This window comes from Monopterus albus, unplaced genomic scaffold (genome assembly GCF_001952655.1).
Source record: "Monopterus albus unplaced genomic scaffold, M_albus_1.0 scaffold25.1, whole genome shotgun sequence".
NCBI lineage: Eukaryota > Metazoa > Chordata > Actinopteri > Synbranchiformes > Synbranchidae > Monopterus > Monopterus albus.
The window spans coordinates 301739-315699 of NW_018127905.1; the positions used below are offsets into that span (position 1 = coordinate 301739).

General features: G+C 39.4%; 1 protein-coding gene across 1 annotated transcript in view; it reads left to right on the plus strand.

Moving 5' to 3' along the window:
• The window catches only part of sorcs2 (sortilin-related VPS10 domain containing receptor 2), a 303719-nt gene that overhangs the window by 244284 nt on the left and 45474 nt on the right, over positions 1-13961 (plus strand). Inside the window, 1 exon segment of the mRNA XM_020594852.1 lies at positions 3087-3160. Within this exon segment, the coding sequence (XP_020450508.1) occupies positions 3087-3160 (74 nt within the window).

Here is a 13961-nt window from a genome sequence, read left to right on the forward strand (position 1 = left end):
TCAATTTTCACATGCATCAGCAGAAAATGAACATCCGAGAAAACGTGTCTGATTCACCCTGCAGTACAGCTGAAGGCCAAATCTTCTTATGCCAGTAAAATAAACAAAACAGTGGCCATATTGAAGCACATACACACACTCTTTGATATTACATTTCATACTGAAAACTTGACAATCTGACTTTGCTTTCAGAAGGAAGGTAGTTTCACACCAGCTCTGCACAACTGAGTATTCAACTGGTGCATAAGAAAAGACATCCATCTGAAAAAAACAACAAAGGCAGCCCCACGCACTGTCACGCTTTAGCTTTATTTATGAATCCACGAACAACGTTTCAGTCTGAGTGACCTTCACCAGGTGTAGGAGGGTGAAACATTCTTACATCGTCAGAGTTCAGCAGTGTTTCCGTCAATTTCTATTCAAGACACACTGGTAGTGAAGGTGATAATTAGTTTCATCCTGTAATCCTCATCCTCACTGGAAAATAACTATGCTTTTTTAAAAAAACAAGCGCATCTATAGGTAGTTTACAAAGACGCACATATTTCACCTGCACATGTTAAACTCATGTCATATGAGGACAAGTGACACCAGTGACATGCACCAAACTCGCATCTGATTAGGAAAACCACACAGATCCGTAGGTGGACTGCATGATTTTAAAGATATATAACCAATTAATATCCAAAATTCTAGATCATACGCAACAGAACCACCCTATTCAGCAGTGCCTCCATCACCCCCCGACCCAAACACACACACAAGAGATTTAACAACCTAAGAAAACACCGATAATATTTACTGTATAACATTGCATTGAGAGAAAGTCCCTTAGGGGATAAAGTCTGCAGTGTGTGTGTCCAGAAAGCTTCTCATCTTTGTAACAGCAGGTCGTGGTCGCCCCCATATGGCATTTCACCACAATTAAAGTCACAAAACTGGAGGGAGGCCATGTCGTGTTTCATATTGTCATAACTGCTGCAACTGGGGACTGTCCAACTTGCCTCCAAAACACGGATGAAATGTACTACATAATGCACCGGAACACACTGTATGTTGTTATATCAGACAGCAACAATATTTAGTAATATTTTTTTATCACAAGATCCTATTTTCATCCCTCGCTGTAGTGTTTTGACATCCCATCTAAGTAAAGTTGTCAGTGTTAACACGTGTTAAAATCAGCTAATTAACACTGACAACTATATTGTGAAGGAGGATTCCTAGGTGTTGGTCGGGCATACATGCACGCTTGTACGGCAGATAATATTTCTTCTACATGGTTCTCCGTGCCACACACCACTGCTTTCCATCCAGCTCTCTGTGCTACGAAGTGGAGTTAATTGCCTCCATAGGTCTAACATGTCAGCCTGGCCCAGGCAAACACAAAGGCTAAGACATCACATTGCTGTCCTGTGTATTACTGATGTCTTGTTACCAGGAAACACTGATATGAGTCAGCTGATAAAACAGAAGACAGTAAGACTAGACAAGTGCTGCTCAGATGCTTAGAGAAAATCACCTTAATTTTCAAAGATGCTAATATTAACTAGACCGCCAGTATGGAAGAGAAGCAATCCCTTATCTCCTGCATGGTCTCTCTTGTTCATGGCAGTCACACAAAGGTAGCACAACAGATTTGCCAGTGATGTGTTGATCTGTCTTATTTCACCATGACACAGTTTTCACATTGGAGGAATAATGTAAATCCAGGCTCGTACAGATACTTTGCACATTGAAGAATTATTTACTTCAGTATAGTTCTAGAGAGACAAAAGTCACTTTAGTTAACCAGTGATACATATTGCTCATGGACAGCTTGTTCTTTCTCACCTGTCTAACTTTTGAGTCATTAGTATATAAAATATATATACATAAAACTGGTTGTTGGCTAATTTTCATTGTATTTATTTATTAGTGTATTATTTTCACTTGCTTTTTAAGCCAGCATTTATTTACAAGAGGTTTAATGTTTGAACTCTTTTTTTTTAATAACTTATTTTAGAAAATTTAAAAAAATGATTGGAACAGACTAATGAACTTTTCTGCTCGCTGTGTCTATGGTGCGACCAGTGTAATTACAAAGTTTATTATCTGCCAGTGATCTTGAGTGTCACCCCTTAATGTGGACTGATAAGGAAGCATGTACTGATTCAGTGAAGCCAATATTACAAATCTGAATGGCTCACACACTTATACACACTGTACAAACTGAGAAGTGTACTGTAGTGGAAAGCTAGAGGGACAGAGGTGGGATATTAGGTCCAACAGTTCATAAGTTTGAGCCAGCTCAACTCCTCCTCAACTTTAATAATTTACACATAATTAAACAAGAAATTCAATTAAGTTTTAATCTGTTCTGTGTGGGCAGATTGCAGATGGAAGCGAGGAATTCATTCAAACAGAACAAAAAAATCATTTAGCTGGAGGAAGATGATAAAACCATGGAGGTTTGTAATGCTAGGGACAAATTTCTCCTGTACGAAGGCCAGCCTTAGCTTTTCTTTTTCAAGCTAGATGACTCATATTTTCTGATTAGAGCGAGAAAGGTTGTTGTGAGCAGCATATAGACGGCATGCGCTGCCTTAACAGCTACGACTGTCAGTGACGAGCAGTGAGAGCATGTTAACCGTGTGCCTGTCTTATTTTATGGCAGAGGAAGTTTGTGTGGTTACTCAGCTCCAGTGTGCTTTGCAGACTTCAAGGATACCTGGTGTGTGGGAATCAATAGATTTTCATTATGAGTGCAATCAATGCCGTACAAGCTCAGGCAAGACACGCGCACACACTGGTACAAATACACATTCCCTCTCACTGCCCAAAAGTATTCAGCACACACTCTGATGCACACACATGCACCAAACCTGCTATGATTAATAATTAATTGAGCTCAGTCTTAACTTGGTGAACCATGAAATTCAGTAGCTTGATTGGGCGAACTTTTTTTTTTATTCTCTCAATTTATCTTCCATTGTAAAGGATATAACTGGTAATAGAACTCAGGTTGGGCTTTGTAATTTAATGCTCCATGCTTTGATTGTGTGTTTTTAACTATCTAATTGTGGCCTTCTTTCTTTTGTACCCAGCTCTTTGCTTCCACAGACCTGGGCCGCAAGTGGGCTTTGCTTCAGGAGCGGGTGACCAAGGATAAAGTCTTCTGGTCAGTTCATAGTTATCTGCTGTCAGTTTATGTGCTTTATCATTATCGATTATAACGGACTTCAAGACTTTAGCTAAATGTTCAGAGAGTCACACATGATTACTTCTTCACTGATGTACATACAAACTGTAACAAACAGAAATAAGCACCTGCCACCAGAATACTAGAAGACAGTACATTTAAACTTACTAGTTCTTGTTCAGATATCTGCAAGACCTTGGTTGGTATAAGCCATGGCTGTCTAAGAACAAAATGAAAGGAACAGTAATAATAAGGGTGGAACGACTTATGTAAAGTAAGTCAAATACTTAAATACCACAGTAAACTTGCATTCAGTGGCAAAAGGACGTTGTACTGTAGCTAAAGATCATAAAAAACAGGTGAAATGTCATTGCTTTGAGTTTAAGGTTAAAGGATAAGTAGTTTCAACACTCCCCATACACAGACTAAAAGTAGCAATGAACTGCCTCTACTCACGGTTAATGTTAGTTTACTCATCTGTGCCACAGACCTCATAAATTATTAGACACATTGCTGAAACGCATCACTACACTGAGTGACATTACAAAACACAAGACCAGCATTTTTTTTTTAAATGTTCCCCCAGTAGCTCCAGTAAGAAAGGCTAGTTCTAGTTCCTCTTTCAGGTCTTGGTACTTCTCCAGTTTCACCGATTCCTTCTTCCTGATGTCATGTGGGGCTGCTACATGTACAGTATTACTGCCGCTGCCGTTTGTTCCTTGGCTACTACCACAATGTCCGATTGCTTGGTTAGCCAGCGTCTTCTTGTCTGTTTGAATCTGGACGTCCCTCAGTATGGAAGCAAAGTGTGGGAGTTTATTTTATTTATTTAGCTTAGCTTATTAGATTTCCATCAAAAACACAAATCAGACAAGATCAAACTTAATCAGACATTCCGTTGATCTCCTGCAGTTAGTTTTTTTTTTTTTTCTGTATCCTGATCCCATTATGCTATTTACACAACATTGCTCAAGCAGTAAAACGATATCTACACCAGATGCTAATAAATCAGTTTTATATTTACCATAATAAAAAAAATTCATCTCCAATTTTTTCCTAAATTAGAATTTTGAATTGGATTTTGGTTGTAAAGGCTGGAGTTTATGCAGTAGAACCTTTTTACAGATGAATCTCTTGATAGTTTTGTGACTCCAGTGACACAGAAAATACCCACAGCAGGCGGAGGTATATGCCTGTTTCCTGTTCATGTAATATTTCACAGCTTGAGAGCTATCTTTTTCTGTCCTTCTCCTCCTCATTCTCGCCTTCATCTTACCTCGTATCATGCATCGCTCCCTCTTTATCTCATTCCTTCCACCCTCTTCTTCCTCTCAACTCAGTTTCTTCTTCCTGTCCAATACACTATGTGCTATGATGCACTCAAATATGCTGCAATTAAATATTATTGAGTACACCCTTTCTTATTGTCTGACGGTGAGGACGGTGTCACAAGCTCCTGTTAGTTTGTTTCTTCTTGCTGCCGATAGTAAATGAGCTGATTCACATGGCCAGACATATCCGATTTATCCCACCAGCCCTGCACACAAATCACTCTGTGCTGAAAAAAAGAAGGGTGAGAAAAGGGGAGGGCTAGAAATGGAGAGATGGCTTTAAGTGCTTCCTAATTTATACTAAAGTTACATACTGTGAATGTGCAACCTAGAACTTGACCCCTCTAATGAAGAGGGTTAGCTTAGTAAGACTCAAATCATGGAGTAGTTGAATATTTTGGGGAAAAAAGCATATTTTTATTCAAAGTTCCAGGCTGCGACCATTTAGTTGCATTTTGCCACTATTTTTAGGAACCATGTGGCTAAATTATATGAATAGGTGCACCAGTACAACCTGCAAATATGACCCTCATTTTCTTTTTAATTTAATCATCATTTTATGTCGTCAAACACCAGGAGGGAGTGAGAACTGTGTGTGTGTGTTTGACACAAAGTCCTGAATTTCCATAGCAGGGAGTCCTAAAACCCAGAATTGACATAGTATTTTTGCACTTCCAGTTTCCTCGCCCAGAGGACAATGGGTTTTTGGTTAGATGGCTGAAAAAAGGCCTGTGGTTAAGACAAGGCCAGTACATTTTATAACATATAACAAACATTAACACAGTGTATCTGAAACTTCCTACGTGGTTAGATTTAGGTACAAAATCGACTTGTTAGGTTTAGGAAAAGATTGTGACTTGGGGTTTAAATGCTCATTGATTAAAAAAAACATGTTTCACACTGGAATCAAACACGCTGTCCTGCAGGACAGTCGGATTTTTTATCCGTTCATCCACCCCAAACTCCTTTTAAATTCTGTATAAACTAAACTTACTGCTTTGTATGCCTCCAGCAATCAAATTCACAGGAATGGACCTTTAACTACCCAACTCTCAGTTTATTCTTGAGTCCAAGTAAACATTTGTGCCAAATTTTACAAAATTCCTCAAGATGTTCCTGTGATATCATATTCACAAGAATGGGACAAACGTGAGGTCACAGCGACCTTTAACCTTTGACCACCAAAATGTGATCACTTCATCCAAAGGTCATTTTGACGGCCAGGGCCATAAAAATTGTCATAATTTATTATTGCCTGACAATTTAATTTTCATTGTTAAACGATAACGTATTTAATAGCATTTATTTTTCATTCATTTTTTTCTAATTAACATATGGAGCAAGCTTATGTGCAGCCACTTTTCATGTCAGCATCACATGATGACTGTGAAAGACAGTGCTTCAGCCACTGTGTGTTAACAAGCAAATATAAGATGTAATTTTACAAAATTAGGCAATGTAGCATTGAAGCCGTGCTCTGCTGCCGCTCTAGAGGATGGACTGGACTTGTCAGCTCCACTTCAGCTAAAGTTTTGAGGTTGGGAAACATTTCTCTCTGGAAGTAATTAGAAGTTCTTCTGGATGTGAGATTTGTCAATCCTTATGCACTCACCTCACCAGGAGGAATCCACTGCATGCGCTCCTTCACCAGAAGTGCAGCTGCCCCCCTCTGTGAACCATAGTGTCACAGATGTGCTCTGTAGTCTCCAGTCCGTGGTCCTTCAATGGGCTGTCGGCTCCCAGATAGTGAGGTGTGTTGAGTAGGTCTCAGTTGTCTGTCATCTGCTGCTTTTATCAATGTCATAGCAATTACTGGGCTTTTTAGTAGCCTTAATTTAAGTTAGGGTAAATTGCACTGTGTATTCTGTCAAATCTGTCAAAATGATGGATGACCTTCAAATTTTTCTTTCATTGTTAAGAAAAAAATTCCATTGATGACAAAGTATTCGGTTAACAGAACCTCTGAGTTCATCCTTGAGCCCAAATGGACACTTGTGCCAAATTTGAACACATTTCCTTAAGGTGTTCCTGAGATATGTTCACAAGAATGAGACGAACGTGAGGTCACAGTGGCCTTTGACCATCAAAACCTAATCAGTTCATCCTAGAGTCCAGTGGACACTTGGACCCAAGGATGAACCAAACGTTAAGAAATTCCTTCAAGGCGTTCCTAAGATATCACATCCACAAAAATGGCCGTGTGACGAGATGGACAACTCGAAATCAGCGGCTATCACTGTGACGGAAGCATAATAATATTCATTATGCTATTTACACAACATTGCTCAAGCAGTAAAACGATATCTACACCAGATGCTAATAAATCAGTTTTATATTTACCATAATAAAAAAAATTCATCTCCAATTTTTTCCTAAATTAGAATTTTGAATTGGATTTTGGTTGTAAAGGCTGGAGTTTATGCAGTAGAACCTTTTTACAGATGAATCTCTTGATAGTTTTGTGACTCCAGTGGCACAGAAAATACCCACAGCAGGCGGAGGTATATGCCTGTTTCCTGTTCATGTAATATTTCACAGCTTGAGAGCTATCTTTTTCTGTCCTTCTCCTCCTCATTCTCGCCTTCATCTTACCTCGTATCATGCATCGCTCCCTCTTTATCTCATTCCTTCCACCCTCTTCTTCCTCTCAACTCAGTTTCTTCTTCCTGTCCAATACACTATGTGCTATGATGCACTCAAATATGCTGCAATTAAATATTATTGAGTACACCCTTTCTTATTGTCTGACGGTGAGGACGGTGTCACAAGCTCCTGTTAGTTTGTTTCTTCTTGCTGCCGATAGTAAATGAGCTGATTCACATGGCCAGACATATCCGATTTATCCCACCAGCCCTGCACACAAATCACTCTGTGCTGAAAAAAAGAAGGGTGAGAAAAGGGGAGGGCTAGAAATGGAGAGATGGCTTTAAGTGCTTCCTAATTTATACTAAAGTTACATACTGTGAATGTGCAACCTAGAACTTGACCCCTCTAATGAAGAGGGTTAGCTTAGTAAGACTCAAATCATGGAGTAGTTGAATATTTTGGGGAAAAAAGCATATTTTTATTCAAAGTTCCAGGCTGCGACCATTTAGTTGCATTTTGCCACTATTTTTAGGAACCATGTGGCTAAATTATATGAATAGGTGCACCAGTACAACCTGCAAATATGACCCTCATTTTCTTTTTAATTTAATCATCATTTTATGTCGTCAAACACCAGGAGGGAGTGAGAACTGTGTGTGTGTGTTTGACACAAAGTCCTGAATTTCCATAGCAGGGAGTCCTAAAACCCAGAATTGACATAGTATTTTTGCACTTCCAGTTTCCTCGCCCAGAGGACAATGGGTTTTTGGTTAGATGGCTGAAAAAAGGCCTGTGGTTAAGACAAGGCCAGTACATTTTATAACATATAACAAACATTAACACAGTGTATCTGAAACTTCCTACGTGGTTAGATTTAGGTACAAAATCGACTTGTTAGGTTTAGGAAAAGATTGTGACTTGGGGTTTAAATGCTCATTGATTAAAAAAAACATGTTTCACACTGGAATCGAACACGCTGGATTTTTTATCCGTTCATCCACCCCAAACTCCTTTTAAATTCTGTATAAACTAAACTTACTGCTTTGTATGCCTCCAGCAATCAAATTCACAGGAATGGACCTTTAACTACCCAACTCTCAGTTTATTCTTGAGTCCAAGTAAACATTTGTGCCAAATTTTACAAAATTCCTCAAGATGTTCCTGTGATATCATATTCACAAGAATGGGACAAACGTGAGGTCACAGCGACCTTTAACCTTTGACCACCAAAATGTGATCACTTCATCCAAAGGTCATTTTGACGGCCAGGGCCATAAAAATTGTCATAATTTATTATTGCCTGACAATTTAATTTTCATTGTTAAACGATAACGTATTTAATAGCATTTATTTTTCATTCATTTTTTTCTAATTAACATATGGAGCAAGCTTATGTGCAGCCACTTTTCATGTCAGCATCACATGATGACTGTGAAAGACAGTGCTTCAGCCACTGTGTGTTAACAAGCAAATATAAGATGTAATTTTACAAAATTAGGCAATGTAGCATTGAAGCCGTGCTCTGCTGCCGCTCTAGAGGATGGACTGGACTTGTCAGCTCCACTTCAGCTAAAGTTTTGAGGTTGGGAAACATTTCTCTCTGGAAGTAATTAGAAGTTCTTCTGGATGTGAGATTTGTCAATCCTTATGCACTCACCTCACCAGGAGGAATCCACTGCATGCGCTCCTTCACCAGAAGTGCAGCTGCCCCCCTCTGTGAACCATAGTGTCACAGATGTGCTCTGTAGTCTCCAGTCCGTGGTCCTTCAATGGGCTGTCGGCTCCCAGATAGTGAGGTGTGTTGAGTAGGTCTCAGTCTGCTGCTTTTATCAATGTCATAGCAATTACTGGGCTTTTTAGTAGCCTTAATTTAAGTTAGGGTAAATTGCACTGTGTATTCCGTCAAATCTGTCAAAATGATGGATGACCTTCAAATTTTTCTTTCATTGTTAAGAAAAAAATTCCATTGATGACAAAGTATTCGGTTAACAGAACCTCTGAGTTCATCCTTGAGCCCAAATGGACACTTGTGCCAAATTTGAACACATTTCCTTAAGGTGTTCCTGAGATATGTTCACAAGAATGAGACGAACGTGAGGTCACAGTGGCCTTTGACCATCAAAACCTAATCAGTTCATCCTAGAGTCCAGTGGACACTTGGACCCAAGGATGAACCAAACGTTAAGAAATTCCTTCAAGGCGTTCCTTAGATATCACATCCACAAAAATGGCCGTGTGAAGAGATGGACAACTCGAAATCAGCGGCTATCACTGTGACGGAAGCATAATAATATTATAAATAATTACTATATCTATGTAAAAAAGATAAAACAATAATTAAATTCAGCTTTAATGGAGCTACACGAGATTGACATACATTGTTTTATGTTAAGTTTGGAAATAAATAAGCATAATTCCCAAAATATCAAACCATTACTTCCAGGTTCACCAAACCTTTACTTTTCACATCTTGATTTCATTATATCCGAAGTTTGAATACAGCACACATTCTATTTCTTTCAGTATATGATCTGGCTAAAGCTGTATCTGGGATGTAAGAGATGAAGTGATAATTATAAAGCCTACATTTATTCCCTACTGTTCTGAAACTGAACTGCATACTGAATTTTATTTGGCTCAAGTAAAGTTGCCTGCAGCAAACCCACAGTCAGGTATTCAGGCCTTGTTTTACTGTAAGGGTCTCCTGGACAAAAGTGTGGGCATGCCCATGCATACAGTACATATGCTCTGGCGATGTGAGAAGACAGAGTTGGCTGTGGCCTTAGCCTTGCCTGTGGCCTAACAGTCATAAAAGCAACAAGAGAACAGGAGTCTGGCAAACAGCACACATAAATCACATTAAAAAACAGCACATTAAAGCCAGTCTGTCGTTGGGGTGGTCTGCCCACATGTGTTCCTGTGGGCCTTGTTTTTTGTGATCCTGAGCTCTAGAGCTTGTGTTTGTCATCTTGACAGAAGTTTTTGGGATCGAACTGGCATCTCACAGGATGACAGCTGACAACAAAAGCAAATGTTTAAGGATAGGTGATAAAATGAAATACTGTGCACAGCATGTGAATAAAAGTTTAACAGAATGGCTGTGAAACCAGAGCTAGAATGCAACTGAATTCTAACCCAGGGAGGGTGTTTTTGCAGCATGCTGTACTTCTTCCTCCTTTACCTCCTAATCTTTTCATAATTTATCAAGCCCCCTTTCTCTCTCTCAGTCATGTATATCATTGTATTTCATTTCCTCTGCCTCCCGTTTGGCCCTCTGAGCCTGTCTGCTGATACTTCCTTGAGCAAAGGAGGAGGAAGTCCCACCTTCTATCTTACGCATTTGCATCTCAAGCATGCAGCTGACACTTTTGTCCACCTGCACTGAGTGAGGAGATGGGGTTTCGAAGTCTTTGTCAAAGATACCTCAGCAGGGGATATGGGATCTGTTGTTTATGGGTATTCTAATAGATAACGGCTAGGAAACCTGCAGCAAGGCCTTTCCTATTTCTTTCCCTTCTAGATGAGATTCTTTCTCTTTACCCAACTGCTGACACTTTATGGTTGTAGAAACAGTTAAATCCCCCAGTTACCATTCAGATTACCCTTGCCAATAATGAATGACCTGAGCCCTTGCAAAACAGAGATGATAACAACTGTTCTGAAAAACAATAAATGTCTCAACACACGTCTTGCAGAATGGCAAAATGTGACAGATATTACACAGTGCAAGTAACAAAAAGACTCAAAGAAGTAACAGCATGTCCCAGCTGTCACACAGACTGTCTTCGAGGTGAAGAATGGACTTCGGTCTATGGTCACATGCTTCAGTTTACAGTAAATAACTCCCAGAGCTTTCAAATGTGTATCATATGTTGGGAAGTATAGTTTTAATGTGATGATTCTTTCTTGACGGTTTCCAGTTTGGAAGACACTGAAGTAGTAGTAGCGACTAGTTATATTTAAGCTGTTAGATAAACATTGTTGTGGGCAAAAACCAGCATCTCCAAAATATTAACATTTCTGTCCTGTCAAGGGAAATTTTATGGATTTAATATTTTTTATTAACATTTATCTAGTGCATATAAATTAAGATAATTGTGAAATGGCTGCGTAGACCCCCGGTAAAGATGGTGCTGCTTCCACTGATGACCAGACAACTGAAATCCATCTCTGCACAGCAGCCATGGAAATAGCTTCCATAGTGCACCTCTCAGGTTATAGCTGGTGCTAATATTCACTGCCAACATAACTAGTATTTATGAAGCAGAAAGTAATGTTGTGGAGCTCCGGTTGGTGGATGAGTGTGTAGCATGTCTGGGTTTCCTGTAGTTAGTATGTCTTTTATTACCCGTAACCACAGGCTTTCCCTAACATTGACCCACTCTGTGGAAACTTGATTTTTCTTTTCTTTGATGGAGCGCTACACTTATTTTATTTTGATGTACAGTAATGGACCCCGGGAGGAGTAGCCACTGCCTGGGTGGTGGCTAATGGAGATCCAAATGAACAAATACACTAAACCAGTACACATGTGTATTTATGTGGTTGAAGTTTTTGAATATCATGGGTTACTAAAGTAAGTGGTCATGCAGATCAGCTGAACCATCATCCTGCATCAGGTAGCATTTCTTATGATCCCTCTTTTCTCCCTTGTTCCTCACCTCCCTTCCTTCCTCCCTCGGCCCTCCACAACCTGCTAATTGCTTATAAAGTCTCTTTATAGGGAAAGCAACAAGGTTTTAAATCCCCACTTGATTTTTACTGAGCTGGGGAATTTTCACAGATTGCATTACACAGTCCTAATCAGATGAACTGCTTAGTTTTCTGCTCGCTGAAAGGCACACAGAGCGAGTGTACTGTAAAGTTTTTCGGGGGGAACAGGGGTATTAAAGGTGTCGTGCCCATTCAAATTGAGGGTGTGCGTGACCCCTCAAATTTTTCAGATTGGATGACTATAGTAGATTAAATTCTATTATCACAGTAAGTGTCTTAATTAGCCTTAAAATTTAGAAGCCTTTTCTGTCTGTTTATATTTGGATACACACAGTACGGTACACACAGACACCCCACTCTGTTCAGGCTGTCTGGCTCCTTCTAGCCTCGTTCAGGACTGTCTCATAGGAGAGTGTCTTGGACAGCTCTTCCAAAGAACAGCCAGGAGACTGCTTTGCACAACTCTTCAAAATATCCGAACAAAGATATTCAAAAATAATCACTTAGTTATTGCCTTTAAGCTATGTGGCTCATCCAAGTGTATTTAGGCATTTTCAAACATAGTGGCTTGCTTTTACAGGAGAAAAGACTTGAGGAGCGGTGACTATGTGGTTGGTTTTATGATTGTCTGGTTGGTTTCCTCGATTTTGTTAAGTTGTTGCACAAAGCATCTCCTGGCTGTTTCTGAAGGCCATGGTTCCTTCCAGCTGGCGTGTGCAGGTAGTTCAAGTTGAGCACACACAACTGTAGTGTGAGGCATGAACAACCACTCTCAGCTCACACCATGACAGCAGTATGACTTAAATAAAGTGCCTTTAGTAGTTAGTGAGTGATTAACATTAGTGTTGGCTTGTTGTCATTTGCTGTAGCTAATTAGTAACTATTATTATTTATTGTGTTAAAAAAATTAACACTATGTTTTACAAAACAGGAGATGGACCTAAGATTTTTATGAAGTCAGAGTAAAATTTGTAAAATGTGTAGCTACATGTTCAGAATGTAAACTTTTTTTAGTTACCTTAAATGATCAACACTGTCACTAGATAACCTGCCATTATCCTTGGGGAGAAAGTCTTTTCACCAGTTAAATACATGGGCAGTAAATAATTACTTAGTCAATGGAAAACTAATGAATCAGAATCAAAAGCTTTAATGGCCAGATGTGATGGACACAAGGAATTTGACTCTGGTACATCGGCTCTCAATGTGCAAAACAGTAAACCAGCATAAGGCTGTGTAATATAACAAAATAAGCTGTATTAACATCAACATTACCAGCAACAAACAGTGCAAACAATGCAGAATAAGCAGTATAAACAGACAGTAAACAATGCAGACAACAAAGGAATGTTCATTGAAATGAGATAAATAGGGATAAAAACAGAGTACTTAAAACTAGAGACCTCTATGACTCTGTATAATCTGTACAATGTATATATACACAGGTATTGCACTGAGGGTTATTGTCCAGTCATACTGTTGTTGGTTAAGTGTTAATCAGAGTGACAGCCTGGGGGAAGAAACTGTCCCTGTACCCGGTTGTCTTGGTGCACAGTGACCTGTAGTGCCGTCCAGAGGGGAGGGGTTCAAACAGATTGTGTCCAGGGTGTGAGGGGTCTGCAGTGATCCTCTCCGCCCTCCTTTTGACCTGTGAGGTGTACAGGTCCTCCATGGAGGCTTGCACCAATGACCTTTTCTGCGGCCCTGACTGTCCACTGGAGTCTGTACTTGTCCTGTTTGGTTGCTGAGCCAAACCAAACAGTGATGGAGGTGCAGAGAACAGACTCTATGATTCCTCTGTAGAACTGGATACACCCCTGAATACACTCCTCTGTAAATTTAATCTATGTTGCAAATAAATTAGTATGAACAATTTAAACTTTTTATGACAGCTGAATTGTGAAACTGCATCCCCTCAAAAAATTTAAATGCATTACGCTTCTGGGTACATGAAAGTAGATTTTATTTCAACATTCAATTTTTTTATTTAGTTTTAGTTCTCCTTTAAATATCTGCCACTGGCATTGAGACGAGTTTGCAAACCTATAATAAAACTAATTAAAGAGTTTTTAAAAATCATATCTTCTTACAGTATGCTTAAAGTTTGATAAATGTTGTGGTTATGACAAACTATGGTTAAGGTATGGTTA